Genomic DNA, 16,095 nt, shown 5'->3' with positions numbered 1-16,095 from the left:
GGGAAAATTGGATGCACGGGTGTTGGGATCTGAGCAAGGAGAGGAATTGAAGCAAAGGGAGATTGGGGTGGGGTGGGGGCTAGGATCAGAGTAAAGGTGGAATTGAGACAGGAGAGATCAGGAGAAGCTGAGCAAGGGGGTTTGGAAGATTGGATTGTGGGGGGCGAGGAACAGATGGTTCCACTGTGGGTATCCATCATGTTGACTGTTAGTGCCAGAGCTGTCATACTTGCCTGGGCCAATTGTGCAGAGAGCCCGCACTATCTGCCCAGTCATGTAAAGTGGTGTTTGTGTGGAGACTGTTGACCCACCATCTGCATTTACCACGTAGGCTTTGCACTTACCTTGCTAAATTTAATGTTTGCTGTTAACGCACAGTAAGTGCACCACTACTAGCTCTGCCTGTTCCGCCCCCTCTAATGTACACCTCCTGTTTCAGAAGAGTGGGGCTGACAGAGCTAGCTGTGGCATCCATGAAGCAATGTTTCCATGCATCTTTTCAGTTTTTTTTGCTGTCAGGGGCTGGGCAGAGGTGACATCAAGTGAGCAGGTGAGAGGAAGGGAGGGGAAAGTTATAGCCGGTGCTGGGGCCTTCCCAAGCTTTGCTCTGCAAATGACCTTTCGTGGTAATTTTTGCGCAGTACTAAATTTGGGTGATGAGAAGATCTCTGAACGACTACTTTCTTACGTAGCGAGAGAACAGAAAACATTTTTGCAATCTGAAGTGTGTTTATTCTGTTGATTAAAAAATCGGTTTTCTGACTTGCACGTATTTCCCCCCGCCTAGAAAAGACACTTCAGAGCTCTGTTCTTTCTTGTTTCCATTCTCGCTGTTTTGCCCTCTTACTCCGTTCTAGCTGCTTTCGGAGCCTCGAAACAGGAAATTAATTTCCAGTGGCCAAGCTCCGCCCGTCTGCCTCGCCCACTTTCAGAGGACGCAGCACTTGGGCCTTGCTTGCTTGCTTGTCTGTGTGTGTGTGTATGTATGTGTGTGCGCGCAAATGCGTGCCTCTGTGTGTTACTTCGGGGAAAAATTGAAGTGGCCGCCATATGCTTAGGATTTTTGTTTTTAATATTTTGCTGAAGTTCTCATTAAAGAGAGAGACTGGACACATATTTCAATGGGAAGTTCTCACTTACTAAACAAGGGGTTGCCTCTAGGTAATGATTTTCACTGTATTTTATCCAGATTTCCTGTTTTGAGACAGCTTTGGAAGCTACATTGATGTATGTGTACATAAAGGCTTTTTCTGCTTTTCCCCTCCCATCCCCCTCCTTTGGCTGCTTGCTTGCTTTGTGTGTGAGTGAGACTGCATTTTTTTGGGGAGGGAGACGGTAGCGAATGTATGGTTAGATATAAACAAGCTGTACTGATGGCCAAATATCGTATGCAGAGCAACTTACTTTGCAGAGCAATGACTATGAGACGGGGAATTTTTGTTTTCTAAATTTTTGAAATTTAAGCCTTGCTGTTCAGATAGTTACGAGACCCCGAATGTCTGCAACCATTGTTCTTTTTGTGTGTGTGCGTGTGTGTATACACATCTAAAAAATGGATTGAAATATGTGGCCACCTTTTCCTAGTTCCTGATGTGCACACTTGTTTTTCTGGATTTTTACTGGAGCGGAATGCAGGTAAAAAAAAAAAAAGTGCTACTTGTTTGTAGAGAAAACCATATGTTTGTGTTTGGTTAACATGCAAAGTTCTGAAGCACCATTTTATTTTTAAACCTTAAAGCAGGGTTTATACGTCACGGTGGAGGATTTGAATGTTGTGACCATGTTGCTGAAATGAAAAGGGGAGCTTTAGGGATTTTGGGCTCAGAAACGTTAATGCATTTTTTTTTTGTTTGTGATGGTATTTTGTTTGATTTTCAAATTAAATTTTGCAAACAGACATTTGAACTATAGCTGGGTACAGCTGAACTGTATGATTAGGCTCATGTTGGCATCGCTTGTGATTTATATCTATCTAAACACATAAATACAGATATATAATTTTTATGTTTATAGTGTGAAGCCTGAAATGCAGCCTGCAAAATATCTGATAAGAGCCAGTGACCTTGGAAAGGGGAAATCTGGATCAGAAAAATATTTCAGAACGTTAATTTTGGTGTGAATTTTTTTGTTCTTACTGTTATTTACAAAAAAGTGGATTGTGAATAGAAGGTGCTTGACAACTGAACTATGGGGTTTGTAAATATTGGACTTGTGAATACGTTTCTAATAAATAATGTATAGCAGAAGAAAGACAGGTGTAATGATTGAAAGGAAATCTTGTATTTTAAAACTAGATGTGCATTTTGGTTGCCTTTTGAAAAGATGTTTGCTTATATTTTGGTGGTGCGGCAGCCACGAGGTTGTTATGAGGCCTAATCATGTAGCTTCATAGAGGAAATATGCCTTTATATTCAGTGAATTGAAAGGAGGTATCTGCGTTGAGAGATGTGTACTTAGAGCCGGATTAATCAGTTGCTGGGATTCATTTTTCTTAGTCTCAGGGAAATGAAGTAGTCTTATTTTAAGAACGTGGCTTTCAGGCAGTCAAATCTAGTTAGTTATTGATGGTATCAAAGCTGTGTACGGTATGTAGTTAAAAATGATAAATGTGAAAGAAATACAATTGAGCTGTGGTTGAGATCGCTGATTAGCCTTGCTAAATGTCTTGTTTTACAAATACTAAACACAGGGTAAACATAATTTTATGTTCCAGTAAGCTTTTAATTTACTGTAGCACTAAAAGGATATTTTGTGAGGATGTATTTGGTAGTCGTGGGATTCAGATTTAATTAAGTGGTGCATCTGTGTCCTGATCAAGAAACCCTGGCATTGCAGTAACTGCTAAAAGTGCAGTTTCTCATTTGGAAGGTAATCTTATAACTGTACTGTACACACTTATACAAAGTATGTACATACTTTCTTCTGTGCTGACCTGGGTGAATTTTCAAAGCTAAAGTGTGTATGTGTATATTAAAAAATGAGGAAAATTGTGCTTGTGTGTACATCTGCTCTTTTACATGCATATGCATTTTTACATGCATATGTGCATTTTTTGAAGTCCGTGTAAATTCTAACCCCATACCACCTCCGTTTCTAGAAATACCTCCACTTAGTCTGGGTACGCTTATACATGTACAAGCTATGTACACATAAGTTTACCTGCATGAATTGCTGCAAAGAGCTGTTTCTGTGCATAAATCACTACTTTACACACAGAAATGCTTTGGAATATTATCATCATATTTTAAAAATTTGACCTGTATATGACATCATACTTTGTAGCACAGGACTTCTTGCTGCAGTGCTGTCTTAGAAGTAAAATTATGAAACCCACTAAATCTGAGTCTACTACCAAGGAGCAAAAAATACCATAGGGCTTCTTTCACTAAAGTGCATTAAAATTTGGACTTAGTGTGTTTGTTAATGGGACTTTCCTGCATGCCAAGCCCAGATTTAACATAGCATTCTTTAGGGCTCTTTCTTTTTTTTTTTGCAGGTCGTGCGCTAATGTTCACATTGGCGTGCGAGACCTGCAAAAAATTTAGCACAGGAACACTTAATGCTCCCTATTTAGGAGGCGCAAAGAGTTGTTGTGTTAACCCTGTGCTATCCAGTTAGCACTCGCTAGTCATAACATGCTAGCCAGGAACACCCACTCTGTGCCCATGTCGCACCCCCCTCAAAATTAAAAAAAATAGTTGGCATGTGAAAACACTTTAAAACGTTTTACGGTAAGATTTTCTTGCCCATGTCACAACCCCCTCAAAATTATTTAAAAAAAATAGTTGGCTTGTGAAAACAGGGAAATGACTGCAAAGCACTTTAAAACATTTTACGGTAAGATTTTCTTGTGCGTTAACAGCACATTAGGGTTTACATCCTTTAGTAAAAGGGCCCCATCGTTTCCTACCATGCCAGTGTAAATATTTTTTCATATACATATTTACATTTGGGGCCTCTTTTACTATACTGCGCTAGCGATTCCCGGCGTGGCAATGCCGACAAAGCCCATTCACTTTGGGCTTCGTTGGCACTTCCGTGCAAGATCACTTGCGTGGTTTGGTAAGAGGCCTTTAGAGACTTTATTTTGATTTAGCTTATACCCTTCTATTGGTAGCTCAAGATGAATTGCATTTGTTGTTTTCATAATAAATAAAAATAAATAACAGATGAGAATTAGAGGTGCAGAGGTTAGATCTCAGGGCTCACAGCCACCGGCTGCACGTACTGTGCAGCAGGACATGATTATCCACACCAACCTTAGCTGAGATAATATTTAAGCACCTCTCTGACTTCATGTGCAACTTCCTTTAAATTAGTCCCCTTATTTTCTGATTCCTTACTCTTAATACATACATATGTTCCATCTTGCCTACGCTGTCTATTAAAATGTTTTATTATGTATTGTGTTGACATTGTAGTGTAGTATACTATCACATATTTTGTAGTTAATTGAATGTTTTTACTGCTGTAAGTGTCTATTGCTTACGTTTCAGTTATTCTTGCTGTACACCGCTTTGAGAGAATTCTTCAACAGGGCGGTAAATAAATCCTAATAAATAAATAAACCAGGGAAGCCTAGTTCAAATCCTCCTGCTCTTTGTGATCTTAGACAAGCCACTTTAACCCTCCATGCCCTTCAGTACAAAGATTGTGAGCCCTCCAAGGACAGAAATACCTAGTACACCTGAAAAAAGATGCGGGTTAAATCCAAATAAATAAAATGCTGTATGGTTTTCTATAGGACACCAAGGCCCCCTTTTGCTAAGGCTCTCACGTTTTTAGCACGCTAAATGTTAGACGCACCCATAAGAATGCATTGGTGTCTCAAACGTTTAGCGTGCCCACAATTTTAGCGCACGCTAAAAACGTGAGCGTGCCTTAGTAAAAGATGCCCCAAGAGAGCATTCAAGGCAAGGAGGCCAGATATCTCTTTTTGAGAGAGGTACTTGATTTTGAACTGCAGAATGTAGTCCTAGGGTATAATAATATAGTCATACATTCTTAATGACAGTATTAAAACATGTCTCTGTGTATAAAAAAAAGGAAATATCTGCTGTTATATAATTATGATTGTGTCCTTCAGGAAAACTTGGACATTTGCCTGAAATATGTATTTGTCCAGAGAAAAAATGGAGCATTAGTTTGTTAATTATATGTATTATGTGATTGAAAAATATAAAGTAAGGCAGCTTAATGTGTATTCAGTCTGACACATTTTGATTGGTAAGTAATGTGATTTCTATATGTATCTGTTTCTATGGCAATGTCAGAAATATATCTTTACAGTATGGTCTGTATTTAAACACACTAAGCCACTTTTCAGTTTTTGGCTAGAACTGCAAATAGCCATCTTGCCTCTTATTGCCTGATGCTGCTAGCTACTAAACCTTCATATTCATGACTTTGAAAGAAATAAAGAATAAGGGCTGGTCTAATGTCCAACTGAATAGCTCTTGAACACCACCGAATTCTTACCAGCAGTGGGCCTCAAGAATGTCACCTCAGCTATTTTTGTACACTGTACTTGATATATGACTGAATTCCTTATCCGATGATTTCAGTTGCCTGTTGGTTATTTCCTGGATCTTATTCCAGGTAACATAACTAATACATATAGCGTATAACTCAAGACTACCTCTACATCAGGAAGCAGGTGAAAGCTTGGCTCTTCTCCCAAGCCTTTAATACATAGGGTGACTGACTATACACACCCATTCTGCATCTGGACTAGCTTGCCTACACATACAGTAACTTAGATCAGTTTCTTATCTCTTGCTTAACTATACAAAGAACTTTCCTGGATGTTTAGCTAACCATCAAATTATCCCCAACTGACTCTGTACCACGCATCTTGTTCCCATCATATATCTGCTCTTGGTCCCTCAGCTATATGGTAAGTCGTATTGTAGAAAAGCTTTAGCATCATATCTATGTTAGTTGAATGTTCTAATGCATGTTTATTAGGTGTATCATTAGTATTGTGCTAACATTGTATTATATCTCTGGTATTTGAATTTCAGTGCTGTTAAATGTGTATATTTTGATACTGTTTCACAGTAGTTCTATTATTAGGTTTCAATGTACTGTTCTCAAGTTTACCTCATTTTCAGGGGGATGATCAGAAGCAAATGCTGGCGCTAGAGGCTGTTAGCGCCATACTAGCGCCGGCGTTTGCTAACGTTCCATGATCAGAGCCATCGAGCGCATGAAACAACATGCTTGAGGGCTCTGAACTCAACTAACATGCAAAATTGCATGCTGGCAGGCCCCCATTTCTCCCAATAGCAAACCTTCCAGTGACAGGTGGCTGGAGGTCCGGTGGACCTCCGGTCCCCCCGATGATTCCCCCCCCCCCCCCCCCCCCCAGATTCAGGGAGGGCTGGAGATCCGGTGGGTCTCCAGCCCCCCTAACTCCCCCAGCAAAAGCTCCCTGGTGGCCTAGTAGGCGACCAACCAACCCCCCCCCCCCAAGCGACAGGGGGGCTGGAGGTTTGCTGGAGCTCAAGTCCCTCCCGACAATCCCCCCCCCCAAGGTTCAGGGAGGGCTGGAGATCCGGTGGGTCTCCAGCCCCCCTAGTCCTCCAGCAAGGGGTCCCTGGTGATCAAGTCCCCCTACCCCCCTACCTTGTGTGTTGGAGGAGGGAGGGTAGCCTGCCTCCATCCTCTTCCTGCGACGCTGAAAAATGGCGGCGCCCAGCCCTGCCCAGTGTATCCTGGGATGCGCTGGGCAGGGCTATACACCATTTCTCCCTTATATGGTATATAGCCCCGCCAGCACATCCCAGGATACAGTGGGCAGGGCTGGGCGCCGCCATTTTGCGGCATCACAGGAACAGGAGGGAGGCAGGCAGGCTACCCACCCTCCTCCAACACACAAGGTAGGGGGTTAGGGGGGACTGGACCACCAGGGACCCCTTGCTGGGGGAGTTAGGGGGGGCTGGAGACCCACCGGATCTCCAGCCCTCCCTGAACCTGGGGGGGATCGTCGGGGGGACTGGAGGTCTGCCGGACCTCCAGCCCCCGTTGCTCGGGGTAGTTGTGGCCTGGTGGACCCATGGACCTCCAGCCCCTGTGTTTGACAGATTTGGGCTTTTGACAGCCCAGACCTGTCAAACAAGTGCGGGAGGATTGTGCTGAGCGCATGCTCAGGCACAATTCTCCCGCACTTCCACCCCATGATCAGAGATAATTGTGTGTTTAAATTTGCATGCAGTTATCTCTGATCATAGGTCTAATAGCGCCCCGCGCTGTTCCAGCGCTATTTTTGGAGCACTGTTTGGAACAGCGCGGGGTTTTGATAATCTGTTATTGTATTTATGTTTATTTTTCATTATTTTACTATTATGCTGTCTTATGTTAAACTGTACCTGCTGTACATCACCTTGGGTGAATCTCTTCATAAAGGCGGTTAAATAAGTCCCAATAAATAAAAATAAATATAGGATGTCCAATTTAAGAATGACCTTGGGAATATTGTTTGTCCAGGCCAGGGGCGTAGCCAGACTTCCGTGGGAGGGGGGTCCAAAGCCCGAGGGGAGGGGGCACATTTTAGCCCTCCCCCCGGCGCTGCCCCCCCCCCCCCGCCGCCATTGCCGCCCCTCCCCACGTATTTTCCGACCCCCCCTCTCGCCGCGAACCCGCCGCCGCCGCCTACCTTCACTTTTGCTGGCGGGGGACCCCACTCCCCGCCAGCCGACGTCCTCTCTGTCCTGCTCCTGCTCTTGTTGCATGCATTGCTGACGTCCTGCACGTTGTACGTTCTCTGTTCTGTTCTCTGAGTCTGACGTCGCACGTACAACGTGCAGAACGTCAACAATGCATGCAGGAGCAGGCTGGAGAGGACGTCGGCTGGTGGGGAGTGGGGTCCCCCGCCAGCAAAAGTGAAGGTAGGCGGGGGCGGGTTCGCCGGGAGGGGGGGTTCAGGCTGGAATCTACGGGGGCCCAGGCCCCCTCAGGCCCCATGTAGCTACGCCACTGGTCCAGGCCAATTGGGGCAGGAGCTTCATAGCTAATATTTGCCTTAAAGAGAGCATACAACAATGCATATCTTATCTCCTTTTTTATTTCTGTATGAAACTGCATTGTATGTTTAGACATGCTGTCTCCCCAACTGGAACTGAATGCAGTGAGCACAGCTGCTATCCTGAGGGTCAGCAAAGAAGCTTCAGCAAGGGGGAGGAGATGATTTAGATTATATACTGAGGTGGGCTAGAATGAAGAGTAGTTTCAGTCTACAGGCAGCAGCACAGTAAAAGCAAAATTCTTAAAAATGATCATTTTGGTAGTAGAGTAATGCTTATTTTCAGTGCCTAGGAATTTATTTTTGTAGTGGCAGGGTTTGAAGGATTATTTAAAAATAAAACAAAGCAAAAGAAAAGCTAGAGATTGTAGGGTCCCCAGAAATGTGCGTTTCTAGATGTTCTAACATTCAATCTGAGCACATTTTGGAGGTTCTAATATCTAGAAAAGGGCTGGATGTGTATCATTTTAATATGTAATTAACAGAACATGATCTATTAGTCATCAAATCACTTTGAACAGCGTTTTTTAATAGGAACACGTCAAACAGTTTTAGTATCTCATAGGGAAGGTTTATTAACACAACAGATCAAAGCAGTGCGACACTAGCAGTTCTTAAAATTCATCCTCCAAATATGGAGTTTCTTTAATCTGGACAGCAATTTTTTTATCTTGTTTATTAACACCTCCAACCACTGTCATATTTCAACTCAAAAATACACTTTGATACATCGAGATGTTCCGAACCTTTTCATTGTTTACCTTCCTAACCCCTCCCCCTCTCTCCCCTCCTTCCCCTTCCTCCCCCTTCATCCTCCCTCCCTCACCCATCCCTCAACCCACATCCAACCCAAAACCTTTAACAGTTAAGTATGTTGCTTCTAGCCACTGGAGTGAGAGTGTCCCAAAATGGAGACCTGGACAGCAATTTTTTATAAACAAAATATCAGAAACAGGATAGACAATGAACTTGCACTTGGAAGAAAAGCCTCTTATTTTGCTTTAAAAAAACAAAGTCTTGCAAAATTAAAACTAATCGAATCCAAAGTATTTTAGTGGGGCTTAGTTATGTCCTAGATCAGGAATGTCAAACTGCAGTCCTGGAGGGCTGCAAGCCAGTCAGGATATCACTAATGAATATTTCTAAGGTATATTTGTGGTCACTAACTCAGCTGTATGCATACATATTCATTAAGGGTATCCAGAAAATTTGACTGGTTTGCAGCCCTTCAGGATTGCAGTTTTAACATGCTGCCTTAGATCTACATATATTTCAACATATTCCTCAGAACATGTTAGAAGTTATATCATTCCAGTGATATAAAACAACTTCAGGGTTAGTAGTAATATTTGTGTAACCAATTGTGGGTAATTCTATAATGTTTTCTCAGCATGTAAAGTTTTTTTTGTTAGCATACAAAAAAGGCCTTTTATGAAATTTTCCCCTGGTGTGTGTATGAATAAATACATGCACTGCCAAGATGGTGCGTACATGTACAGGTACCGTATATAAGCATTCTCAGGGCATAGTTGAGGCTAAGTAGGGATATTGGTGCAGTCTACCCACATATTTTATAAAATACCTGAGTACACATGTAGAGCACATGTGCATGTATTTATACCTGCTTTGGCGCAGGTATAAACACGTGCATTGGCGTTCGCCTGCTGTTGAGACCAGTTATGGCTTCCTGTTGTATAAAGGCATGAAGACATTTATGTTGCTTTAATAAAATAGGAGCCTTTTTGGACTTCTCAAGTAGACATTCTGTTACAAAATCAGATTGTTAATATGCGTTACTGCAGCATGATGTTAACCTGGAGGTATAGCCATTAATCCATATGAAGAACTTTATTTTGAAATACTGTATATACTCGACTATAAGCCAAGATCTTTGGACCAAAAAAATGGCCAAAAATTGGGATCTCGGCTTATAATTGAGTTGGAAGAAATTTCTGAGCTTCCCTCCCCCCGCCTCTCACTGTGATCGGCACTTCTCTCTCGTTTCCTGACACCCCCCCCCCCCCCCTCCTACTGACAGACATTTTTTACTACTCCCTCCTGGCTGCTGCCGCTGACAGGGAAGTGAAAGCAAGCTTGGGCAGTGCGGGGTGTCAAGCATCTGTGTATGCTCAAGACTGCCTGGTTTCTGCTCCCTCAGAGTCTCTTAAACTGAGGCTTCCTGTGCCTGTTAGCTGTGCTTTATACTGATACTACAGTAAATGTAGAATAGCCTCCTTAAATACTAACCTATGGAACTGTAACAGAGACTTTGTGCAAAGAAAAACTACCATAATTTCCTCTGCTAAACGAGCAGAGTAACTTAAAATAAAGTCCCTGAGGTTACATATTTAATTCTAAATCTTGCTTTCCCCAAGTTCAAAAGCAATTTCCCAGTGAATAATTACCAATGAAGATCTCTCCCTCTCTTGAATTCTTCTCATAACACCTCTTCTGGACTGAGGGAACTCAACCCTGCCTTACTTATGTGTTTGTGTGGTACTACTACTACTTATCATATCTGTAGCGCTACTCGACTGCAATCATTGTGCCAGTAGGGCCCTTTGAACTTTTTTCTTTAATCAGCTACTGTGTTTTGATTGACAGATAACTGAACACAGTGTTTATCTTGCTGCCTAAAAGGAAAACTTTCAAAAGGTTCTCTGTAAAGTTTTTTTTTTCTCTAGCAAATAATTTTACTAGATATTCACAAGTATGAGCCTACCTTTCTTTCTGTTTGAATTGATAGGGATGTCTTTGAAATGGCTAAAGTTAAAAAGTCTAAACTGAGGCTTCCTGTGCTTACTAGCTGTGTTTTATACTGATACTGTAGTAACTATAGGATAGCCTACTTAAATGCTAGCCTATGGAACGGTAACAGACTTTATATGTTAACAAAAACTATTCCTTAAACTCCTTGGCTAAGTGAACAGTGTAACTTAAAATAAAGTCCCTGAGGTTACCTATTTAATTCTATGTCTATCTTTCCCAAGTTTAAAAACAATTTTCAAGCAAATTCTTACCAGTGGAGATCTCTTCCTTTCTGGAAGTCATCTCTCAGCACCTCTCTTTGTAAAAGTACTTTTTCACAGGGGATGAAGTAATATACCTGAATATAACCTCCCCAGCTTATATGTGAGTTAAATTTTCCCCCCCTTTTTCAGGGGAAAACTGCCTATACTCACTCATATTTGAGTGTATGGTATATCCATGTGTATGTCGCATAGATGTGCAGATACTGATTCAGAAAGCTGCTATTTGTATGTGGAGGTCCATATCATAAGGAGTTTTCAATGGGGCATAGCTTGGGCAGGTCTAAAATCTACACTTTTGTTCCTCATTTTACAAAGGGAGCACACATTTATGGGGAAAACTTAAATGTCAGTTTTAAACTATTCAGCTCCAAAGTACACAGGTTTTTAATCAGTGCTCGTTTTGGTTAAAGGTTTACATGAGAGATTGAGGGCGTCATTGTCCTTAATCTGATGTAGTTTATTTCCTTCTCCAAAACAAAACCAAAAGAAAATTGTAGCCTTATTTACATGTCTGGTAGCATTTACACCTGTAGTTTTGTAAAATGGGGGCAGTTACACTTGGAAGTAGTGCCAGTTACACATAGAACTTCTCTGGTCTGTGCCATTCATATTTTTCTACAAACCTATTTAAAATTGCTGCTCCCGCTGCACATGCTGGCAAATAAACATGTCCTCTTACAGGTAATTTAGAAAAGGCTCTGAGCTTCGTTATCTCTTCATAAAACGGGACTCAAAGTATGTTAAAAGACCTGTTTACTAAGCTATGTAATGGTAGTTGTGTACTATACTATCACGCACCGTAGTTTGCATATAAACAGGCAACACAGAATAGAAAGCTCCGTGTTTGGGTAGTGCCATGAGGAAAGACTGCCTCTCAGTTATTGCGATTACCATGTGTAAACTGTTAATGAGGCAGATAACATGGTGCAGTTAGCTACACTTCAAGGTATGGGTACTTGCATTCTGTGTTATCTGTCAGGCCATTAGTGCGCAGTAGTGAACTTTGCCATGCAGTTAATGCAGAGCAGCTTTCCAAAAATTGCTGGGAATGCGCCTAGCAGTTTCTGTAAGGATTTTCATCTAATATGCCTTAATCTTTGCAGTTAATGCATATTAGGAAGAATACCTTAATGTACTTTAGTAAATATGCCTGTAAACATGCTGCAATAAGTTTTTGGGCCTAGGTATCCAGTGTGAAGTAAGTCTCATGCATGAAGTGCATGTGAAAGTCGGAGGTTTTATCTGCCACTCTGCTTAAGTGTAAAAGGGAGCAGTGAATTAGGAGCTTGAGCTGCAAAGCAAAAGATGAGGGAATACTATCAAACTGCTTAATGACATAGAGATAGCATTCCCTTGTGAAAAGAATATGTGTGGAACAGCATCCCTTGGAGGAGAGAAAAGCCCTTGTGGGGTTCAGTCAAGCTGAAGCAGGTTTGCCCGGCACTCGGGGAGACCCATGTTATAAAGAATTGACAAGCAGTGAAAGGGGTTTAAAAAAGGTTTGGATAGCTTCCTAAAAGAAAAGTCCATAAGCCATTATTCAGATTACTAAATCCACTGCTTATTTCTAGGATAAGCAGCATAAAATGTATTGTAATGTTTTGGGATCTTGCCAGGTACTTGTGACCTGGATTGACCACTGTTGGAAACAGGATGTTGGGCTTGATGGACCTTCAGTCTGTCCCAGTATGGTAGTACTTATGTACTTATGTAGGGATCACAGACACAGATGGAGTTGTATGGTGTAATGCTGTACTGAAATAGTGTTTATTTGTGCTGTTCAAGCTCCGGAAAGAGAGTACTTCAGAGTGGTGGGGAGTGTACCTGTATATGTTTCACTTATTGGGTCCATACCTGGATTTTCAGTGGCATTATCAGGTTAATGCCAATGAAAAACTGGTCAGACTGCTTGTGCAATATCCTGATAGTGCTGGAGTGGTTAAGGGGTGGAGCCAGGAGTTACCCAGTTTGCGGTGATATTCAGACTGCTAACCTGCTATCTAGCCGGATAAAGATAGGACAGCAGAAAGGCTGTCCTAACTTTATCTGGGTAGTTCTCCATATACTCTCTGAATATCGCTGGTAGATATTTAGATAAGTTGCCTGCAGCCACTTGAATATCCTGGTATAAAAAGCCCGCAGATCTAAAGAAATGCTGGCTGTCACAGTATGGTTATTGCCCCAGTATGTTTTGCTTAAATCATCAGTAAAGCTGGTTTCCATAGCGTCCCCCCAGATAATCCAGAAACGAATGGGTTATGTCTGCTTACCAGCAGGTGGAGAGATAGAACACCAGAGCTCTGCTATATATGACCCTATGCAGCAGCTTCCATTTCATATTCTCTCTAACAGGTGGACAGACATTTTCTGTGCAGCTCTGAATTGGTACTGGCTCCTGCCCTTCCCTGGGTTGGTGAGCGCGGGATTGAGGTTGCCAGGTGGGCTATAGGGTACACCTTGTGGTGCCAGGTCCCTTCCTCACCTTCCCTGCCGCCCTTGGTGCTGAGCTCTCCTGGTGGGCTTTTGAATCTCCTGCCTCCTCGCATTAAAAAAACAAAACAAAAAAAACCCCATGGTAAACAGTGGTTTCCCTGTGCAGGTACAGCTGATTACTGTGGGAGACAGTGGGGTGTCTGGGCCATCTTGTTACTGCACCTGATTGTGTCCTGAGAGAGAGAGATGCATTTTTAGTGGAGAAGCGCCCAGCTGAGTCAACGAGTGCAGCTGGGAGCATGCGAGATTTGGGCGTCTCATCGGTCCCATTGTCTCCTGAATTTGTGCTCCTGATGCATCGGGCCTTTCTGTTGACAAGGCCTTTGGCTCAGCCTTCCTCTCCTTTTCCTTCTGAGGTGTGTGGGGAGGGAGTTCTCATGTTCCCTCTGTGTTGGCCTCCGCTGGAACTTCAGGCTCTCCAATGTCTAAGCGGCCGCGGATGGAGGCCCCCAGAAATTTGGATGAGCTCTCTGTGATTTCTGGGCAGGGTTGTGATGGACCCCTTTCCGGTTATTCAGCCCGCTCCCTGGTGGAGGGTGAGCTTCCCCTGGAGGAGGGAGACAACCATACAGCTGCACAGCTGATCCGCCGCGACCAGCTGCCTGCGTTGATAGCGTGGGCGTTGGATGTTTTCAAGAATCGTCTCCAGAGGTCCTTGCCTCTGAGGCAGCCGAACACTCTTTTCTGTCAGGCGTTAAGCGGCTCCCTAAGACCTTTCACATCCTCCCAGCTATGAGGGTCTTCATTTCGGCACAGTGGGATGCTCCTGCAGCTAGTCTGCGGGTGGCCTAGGCCATGGCCAGACTATCCGCTCTTGGCTGTGAACCTCGAGTCTTTGTGCTTGCCGCAGGTAGATTTTTTAGGTATGGCTGTGACTAAGAAGAACACTTTGCCAGTGGAGGGAGCCACAATCCTCAAGGATGCACAGGTTCGCAAGTTGGAATCTTCTTTTAAGAGCTCTTTTGAGGTGGCAGCACTGGGTTTGCAGGCTTCAGTTTGCAGTTCCTTTGTGGCCCGGGCTTGCCTTAGCTGGGTGCAGGGAGCATCTTCAGACGAGGACTTCTTCATAGCCCGTCCTTCTTTGGAGCTGAGCTTGGCCTTTTTGGCAGATTTGCTGTATGATCTTCTCTGGACTTTGTCTAAGGAGATGTGGCGGTGGTGACCATACAATGGCTCTAGCTGCGTCACTGGGCAATGGATTCGACCTCTAAGGACCTCTTGGCTCTACCTTTTGGGGTGGCCTTCTGTTTGGGGATAACTTGTCTAGAATTGTGAAGGATTTGAGCGATTCCAAGGGGCAATGGCTCCATGAAGATAAGTCTGTCATCCTCTCATGCCTCAGTCTCGTTCTTGGTTTCGGGAGGCTAGGCATTACTGATTAGGGAGATCTGGGTACTTTCCGAGGTTGTGGTCCCAGACCAAGCAGCAGTCCTTTCGTGGGGACAGAACAGCTCCGAATCCCTCCTGGCAGGACGGCTTCGGATTACCATTCCTCCCAATGAATGGGGTCTTGGTTATTTCCTACGGGCCTATCATTGAAGGGCGTTTGTCTCTCTCTCTCTCTCTCTCTCTCTCTCTCTCTCTCTCTCTCTCTCTCTCTCTCTGGTGGAGTGGACCAAAGTTTCGTCCAACTAGTGGGTCTTGGAGATCATGCAAGATGGCTACAAGTTGGAGTTTGCTTGAGAGCTGCAGAATTGCTTTCTGGAATCCCCATGTAAGGCCCTCGCCAAGGTCTGAGTGGTTTGGGTTTCTCTGAGGGTCCTAATACAAAAAAACTGAAAAATAGCCAAACACAATCTCAAAGGGTCATATTAAAAGAGATTGCACAGCAATAGCTGAGTAGTGGGAAATACCCTCAGAAACCAAGGTCTTTGCCATGGTCTGAACACCAGGACACTGATATCTACATGAGATTTTTTTGTGCCTGTGATCTTGTCTAATTCATAGGGTATAATATCCCACCTGTTTTCCTGGTCTCCTGAGAAGTTCAGTTGGCTGAAAGTAAGTGCTATAGTTTTGGGTGGGTCTTTGTGTTTTGTATTTTTGTATCAAGAAGTAATGGTGAATGTGAATTTGTAAATGGTTTGTCAGCATATTGTGAGTGATTAAATGGTTTGACTGTTCACAATTTGATACATATCTTTCTAATTTTAGATTTATACCCCTGTAACCATGTAAAAACTGTGGTTCCTGATGAAGCCATGTGGGTGAAACGATTTGGGCCCCGTTGAACAAATGAAAGTTAACAGTTGGATTGTGGGGTTACCAAGCCAGCCTTGAAAAAGCTAAGTTTATTCATGCTAAGCTTGGAATGTTTAATTTTTCATTTTTGATTATGCTTTTCAAATCATTAGTTTTGTTGTGAATAGTTTTGTTGGAAAACAGGTGGGATATTATACCCTATGAATGAGACAAGATCACAGGCACAAAAAATCTCATGTAGATATCAGTGTCCTGGTGTTCAGACCTTGGTTTCTGAGGGTATTTTCCACTAGTCAGCTATTGCTGTGCAATCTCTTTTCATATGACCCTTTGAGATTGTGTTTG

At 43.1% G+C, this 16,095-nt stretch overlaps 1 protein-coding gene across 9 annotated transcripts in view; it reads left to right on the top strand.

Annotated features, from left to right (window-relative positions):
- The first annotated feature begins 939 nt into the window (after positions 1-939).
- Positions 940-16,095, top strand: part of CTBP1 (C-terminal binding protein 1) — a 259,594-nt gene continuing 244,438 nt past the window's right edge. For 4 of the 9 annotated variants that reach the window (XM_030191079.1, XM_030191077.1, XM_030191082.1 and 1 more), the window contains exon 1: positions 942-1,161. In XM_030191079.1, coding sequence (XP_030046939.1) covers positions 1,122-1,161 — 40 coding nt within the window. In that variant the 5' untranslated portion in view covers positions 942-1,121. The other 5 variants (XM_030191081.1, XM_030191085.1, XM_030191078.1 and 2 more) reach the window with 2 other exon arrangements.

This window comes from Microcaecilia unicolor, chromosome 2 (genome assembly GCF_901765095.1).
Source record: "Microcaecilia unicolor chromosome 2, aMicUni1.1, whole genome shotgun sequence".
Taxonomy (NCBI): Eukaryota; Metazoa; Chordata; class Amphibia; order Gymnophiona; family Siphonopidae; genus Microcaecilia; species Microcaecilia unicolor.
The sequence above is the reverse complement of the archived record's forward strand: the minus strand, read 5'-3'. Positions and strand labels throughout refer to the sequence as shown.